This window comes from Lichenostomus cassidix, chromosome 9, assembly GCF_008360975.1.
Source record: "Lichenostomus cassidix isolate B80296 chromosome 9, HeHo_3.0, whole genome shotgun sequence".
Lineage (NCBI taxonomy): Eukaryota > Metazoa > Chordata > Aves > Passeriformes > Meliphagidae > Lichenostomus > Lichenostomus cassidix.
In genome coordinates this window covers 6,498,179-6,504,237 of record NC_139490.1, presented here as the reverse complement: position 1 = coordinate 6,504,237, position 6,059 = coordinate 6,498,179, and the positions used below count along the sequence as shown (strand labels likewise).

Genomic DNA, 6,059 nt, shown 5'->3' with positions numbered 1-6,059 from the left:
ATCTCTGTACAAAGCTTGCACTGGACAATTTTACATTAGAAATTTACAATCAATGCACAAAGAAATGTTAACTCCACCAATAATTTATGAGTATTTTTAACCTGGTATCTAGCATTATCTAAGTGACCCCACTCTTGTTTTTATCTGTCCCAGCATACACTTGGAAATAGAGCTACAGAATGAACTGTAAAATTTCACTTCCAGTGATTACAATGGCAGGAGAGTGCTATATACAATATAAACAGATGTATGAAATAATTTGAGAGTGATTAGTAAAAATTTTGTAATGTACTGGTGTTTTAAGCCAGTATATAAAAGTTTAAAATGTACAGAGTTAAAATAACACTCCTCAAGTTACTAGTGGTGGAAAGCTCAATTTTATATATACAGAATTATTACAATAATATAGGCTACTAGAAGTTTGCTCTAGTCAGAGGTTAGTGACATACATAATTTCAGTGAGAGCTAAATTAGGATTTTATGTAAGAAATTCACTTTGTACATTCTCAGCTGAATCACTGCAAATTCCTTTTGCAATTACTCTTGAGAACATGATCCAATCTAAACACAAGCAATGTGGTTCTCCTCAGTGCATTAAAAGACAAGAACTGAAGGTAAATAAAGGGAATAACATGCAGGACTCATATAGTACATGTGTGCAAGAGTGTGTAGTACATGTGTTGGACAGTCCCACAGATGGGACTTCAACATGGAACAAAACAGTGAGGTCAGAAAGGTAACCCAAGAGAAGAACAGGACAATTTTAAAAGCTTATCAGGAGCATGAGGTGGGAAATGAAGGCTGGTATGTTAGCTGGGAGATGTCCATGCCTGGGAATCTTTGAAACACCCTTATCTTTGGCAGGATGGTGCTATTGCTAAACACCAGAGCAATGACCTGCCACAGAGGGTAACATGAGCTGGATATGGAACTTAGACCAGTATTGGGTTATTTAAGCATGGAACTAGCTATTTGCTTTGTTTTTGTGCCTTTTTAAACTCAAGAGAGCTGGTCCTGTACACTAGACATGAAAGAGTGGGATGACCATCAGAACTGGTATTGCTGTTGCAACTTACAATCATTCCCACTGTCCCTCCCCCCAAAATCTGATCCATCACACTGTAAATGTGATTACTCCTACTGAAGCCCCTAGACAAGGAAATTCACAACACCGAGTGCTATACATGCTTTGCTGATGTAAAGATGAAAACATTAGAAATGTACAATTGCTGTTAAAATTGTATTTAATATCATGTTTCAGTGACTGGAAATTAATTCCAATTCTACCAAATTGATTACAGGGAAAGAAAGCAATCACACCGTCTCATGTATCTGAAGATGACTTAAAAGATCTTTTTCATTCCCAAACCTCATTAAACAATCAGTACATTTATGAGGCAAATCTGCTGAATGCCTGAAATCCAAATGAGTTTTAAGGTCTTCAATCTGTCCCGTTGAATATTCACAGTATTGACACAAATAAATCCCTTCAGATAAATGAGAGCTTAGGTGCTTGCAATATTCCAACATACCTGAAAATCCCTTCCCACAGTCATCACAAACATGAGGGAATATTTTAGTGTGCTCAATAGCTACATGCCTGTTGACATTCGTATGCAGCCTGCTCCTAAAGCCGCACACCTGGCACACAAAGAAGTTTTTGCATTTATCAAAACTGATTTTGTTGATGAGGCTGTACTGGCCACGCTCCTTGTTGTTGTAGCTGTCGCTCAGCTCGATGAGCCGGCAAGCGTGCTCGTTCACCACGTGGCTGTGCAGATCCTCGGGGTCGTTTGTCTCGTGCTCACAGAACTGACACAGGTACTGCTCGTCACAGCTGTGCTCCTGGAAGTGCAGGTACAGCTCGCTGCTGGAGGAGAACTGCACATCACACTGCTCACACCAGTAAAGGTGGTCGTTGAAGTGAGTGTCTGCTATGTGCTGACTCAGATTCTCAAATATCACCGTTTTGTAATCGCAGTATTTACAGATGTATGGATCCTCCTCGTGTAGTTTCACATGTTCAATGAGCTGCACCTTGCTGGAGAAGCTTTCTTTACAAACTTTACAGACATGAGTGTCTGTACATGTCTTATGCTTCAGGATCATGTGCTGCTTTAGGTCAGAGAAGTACTTGCTGTTGAACTCACAGAGCTCACACTTGTACAAGCCGCTGCTGTTGGCTCTCAGCAAGGGCCATTTCTGTTGAGCTGTGATATTCAAAGCTTGGTTCTTCTCAAAGATTTTACAGGTCTCCAGAGGGATTTCCTCCAGGTCCTCAGCTTCCAGCTTCTCAGGTGACACAGTCTGTGTTTCTATATCGTGAACTTCTACAGCATTCACTTCTGTTGTAGAAATCTCTACAGTTTGGATATCTAGAGGCTTCTCTTCTTCTGTGGGGCTGTCACTGAATATAGGTGAGTCACATAAGTCTCTGCACATTCCATTGTTAGTACCTTTATCTGCAGGAAATACATAAATACAATCTGTAGGAAATACATAATAGTACATTGAAAAAAAAACACTACAAAACACCAGGGCCCATTTTTAACTGTTCAGTCAGCTGCAGCAGTTTTCAAATGCAAAAATAATTTCGTTTTTCCCTCCCAGACTATGCTGTATTTTCAGCTAACAATGCAATACCAGAAACTATAAATCCTTCACCTCTTCTGTCGAAGCAAGGAAGGTACATGAAAAGCCAGCAGCTGTGCTCTCCAACTTGCCAGCACCATAGCTGCAAACACACTGACCTTTACCTTTATCCTTCTTTTTGGGGTCTGTACAGTGCATCCCAGTGTTTGAATGTGCCCCACTCCAGTGAGAGCTCCCAGCATGCACCGGACTGCCATCATCATCCGTGTCCAGGCTCTGCACAGGACTGTGGAATCTGCCTGCAAAGGTAAGGGAAGCATTTCCTTGTCATCATTTGTCCATACTGGCATCATCCTGATTCCTTGATTTAGTCATAGATCTTATTTACTATTTATTTATTCTAGTTGCATAAATTTATCTGCATATACTAAGCACATAATAACCTTTATTAAAAATGTAACAATAAATACCTTAAAAATTATTTCCATACATGCAGAGGAAAACAAAAGAATTCAAAAAGTAGCAACTCTGTCTTTTAAGTTTTCAGCAGAAAACAGTCACCTGATTATATTGAAAAAAATTAAAATCCTTAAATGAAATGTTACATTTAAAAGACACAACTTAAAAAATTAAATACCTCTGGACACTGCATTTTAAAATATAATACTTTCTAAGACTTCTGCAGACTTGTTGGTTAAGCTATTAGAGTGAAAAGAAAAAGAAATAGACTAAAAATCCACCATCACATTTGCCCTGCTGAACTTTCCACGCTCTGCTGGATATTTTATAAAAAGGTATTTTGTTTTCCCAGGTATAAGTCAATGGAACTGCTGGTAAATTCCATCAGAACTCATCAACTTTGTTACCTAGGTAATGAGTATTTGAAGCAGTTTAAGCTCCATTATAAATGTAAAATTGAAGGATCCGTTTGTTGTCACTGTTTCTACTATGAAAACTGTATTTCAATTGTAACAATTAAACAACTTTCCACCAGTCTAAGGCCCATCAGATCACAACAATGCTCAGAAATCACCTGCTATATATAGTGGATTCTACTTACTTCTATCAATAGAAACATGACACAAGAACACAAAACATAGTCTTACCTCTGTTTATATCTGGCTGTCTCATGGAACAGACACTATAGCAGTGGTCAGAAAAAATTCCACTGTTGTCTATGTATCTGCTTGCACCCGAAGAATCTAAACCAATACATCAACAAAAAAAGTTTAAATACTAATGTCTTGTTGTAGCTACAGATGTATTTCATGTTCATCAAAATTCTCTTTGCATTTTTACTTGTTTTGGGAGAATTCTGTGCTGACCTGACAATACTCCTCTTGGGATTTACACCTTCCAGCTGCATCCCTGATGTTTGGAGTATCAGGGTCTTTGCTCCCACTGAGGACAATGACAAGTGCATAGTCCATTCACTGCTGAACACTTCTGGCTACCCCCATCCCAACTTTCACAGAATTCCTCCACTCTGTGTAAACAGAATCACCTTTATTTGTAGCTTCAGCCAGTTCCCCCATGGCAGGGAGTGCAGAACAAACTGTTCAGGTGCATTGGCTCAAAGTGGCCTAACAAGGGAGCCTGCAGAGTTTGCTGCCTATTCAAGCCAAGATTTCTTATCCCACCCTTTATGTCACTGCTTTTCCATGTATTGGCACATGTGGTCCCTTCTTGTAAAGTTATTATTCTGAGAAAAAAGATTAACTTACTAAAGTGTACATAACTCAAGCTCTAGACTGACCTGAGTAACGAGAAGGATGCAAAGTCTTCCTTTTCCTCTTTTTAGGATGTTCATTCATTTTGAACAGTCTAAATTAACTGTAAAGTAAAAACATCAAAGAATTAGGCTTGTTTATGTCTGGTTTATTCTTGAAGACGTTATAGAACAATACAAGCACTTTTAAAACCTGCATAATAAATACAATAGGTTTTTCCCCCTTCTTGCCCCCCATTTTGGTACAGTTAAGAACCCATTAACTACACACAACTGCTCAAGTCCAGTTTCACATTCCTGCCCTGGAGCAAAAGGTTCACCATAAAGACAGACAGGTCAGAACTCCAGGTACTGCAGTACTCAAGATCATCTACAAGCCTGCTCTCCAGCAGCCTTTTCATCAGAGGCAGCACATTCTCAGGCAGAGCCCTTCAGAAACAAGTTTTAATGTTTAAAACACCAACAAAGTCATGCTCTCTTACCAAAAATCCTCTTCAGTATCAGGAAGTAGAGCAGCTAAGAAGCTGATGGCTGTACAGCTTCCAAACGTAATGAATGCATCAGCTCAAGAAGACTTTCACCTATGGAGTGACAGCATTTTAAACCACTTAGAACTTTAGCACAAAATAAAAAAACCCCAGAGAATCAGATACAAGTGATGCAAGTACTACAAAGAATGAATCTATGGAAACTGAAGCGAGAAAGCATCATAAGAAGTTGATATTAATTTTGGTTTAGAGCATCAAAATTAGTAAGGTGGATGCACTAGTATATTTCTCTTTCTTTTGTCCTAAGTTAGTTGGCTTTTGCTGCACTTGGCAGCTCCTGAGAGCAGAAAAATACTTGGAAACAAAACAAAAGCTATATTTAGGACGAACGGCCTTAAAGAAGAAAATGCTGCAAACAGGGAATGTGATGTGGGTTGCCATAATTAAAGAGCACTTTCGGGCCCAGGATCTGCTGAAGTCAGTGCCATGCACCAGAGGTGAAAGGAAGGAAAAACGGGCCCTGATCAAGTCAGCTATGTTCTCATGAGATTAAGTATTTTCTGAACTAAAATTGTATTTCAAGGGATGGAGAAATCATAGATTTTAACGTTATATCATGATCTAGAAGCATCAGTACCCCCACCGCTTTCTGTGATTGCAAGGGAAGAACCGACAGCGCACTGACACCGCAAGTCTCACCCCAGGTAACGTGTCTGAAAAGCTCAACCTGTTTTGCACGGACCGGCCCGCGGAGCAGCGAGGCGGGTTGCTCTATGCCAGGGCTTTCCCTGGCCCCGCGAGTCGGGATGCAGGCCCCGAGAACCGGGATTGCGATCGGCCCGGGGCGGCGCGGCCTGCGCTGAGGCCGCACGGGGAACCTCGGGCGGGAGCGCGGCAAAGGCACCGCACCGCTCCGCCCCGGCAGCAGCCGCGGAGCCGCGGGCAGGGGCGAGGCCGCGACCCCGCCGGGGCGGCGGGAGAGGGCCCGGCCCGGGGCCGCGCCGGGAGAGCCGCGGGCCGGGCCGTGAGTCACAGCGCACCTCCCTGGCGGGGCCGGGGCGCGGGCGGCTCCCGGCGGGTGGCTCCCGCCCCGCGGCTCCCCGGGCGCTGCCACCGGGACTCACCTGGCGGCGCCGCTCCTCTGCTCCGGGCCCGGCGCTCCGCTCCGCCCGCCCCGCTCGGCGGGGCCCAGCCCGACCCGGCGGCTCCGCGGCGAGGGGCGGGAAAGGAGCGAGCGGCCGCCGCCCGCA

The 6,059-nt window shown here is 43.0% G+C and overlaps 1 protein-coding gene across 6 annotated transcripts; it reads right to left on the bottom strand.

Moving 5' to 3' along the window:
- Positions 1-1,226: 1,226 nt before the first annotated feature.
- On the bottom strand, positions 1,227-6,059 carry ZNF639 (zinc finger protein 639). Of its 6 annotated transcripts, none has more exons than XM_085069077.1 (6): positions 5,934-6,059; positions 4,804-4,902; positions 4,349-4,425; positions 3,699-3,794; positions 2,751-2,891; positions 1,227-2,462 (listed from the first exon to the last, which is right to left on the bottom strand). In XM_085069077.1, the coding sequence occupies exons 3-6, from the start codon at positions 4,404-4,406 to the stop codon at positions 1,315-1,317; spliced, it is 1,443 nt and encodes a 480-aa protein (XP_084925203.1). In that variant the 5' UTR covers positions 4,407-4,425; positions 4,804-4,902; positions 5,934-6,059; the 3' UTR covers positions 1,227-1,314. The 6 variants fall into 6 exon arrangements, with proteins under 6 accessions (XP_084925203.1, XP_084925207.1, XP_084925205.1 ...); XM_085069081.1 differs by having other exon boundaries at positions 2,757-2,891; XM_085069079.1 differs by lacking the exon at positions 5,934-6,059 and adding an exon at positions 5,453-5,903.

Coding starts and splice junctions, on each gene's coding strand:
- ZNF639 (XM_085069077.1), bottom strand. CDS start 4,406: ATGAATGAACATCCTAAAAAGAGGAAAAGGAAGACTTTGCATCCTTCT. Junction 2,892..3,698: donor ACAGCCAGATATAAACAGAG/GTAAGACTATGT, acceptor TTACCTTTGCAG/GCAGATTCCACAGTCCTGTG. Junction 2,463..2,750: donor AAAGAAGGATAAAGGTAAAG/GTCAGTGTGTTT, acceptor TATTTCCTGCAG/ATAAAGGTACTAACAATGGA.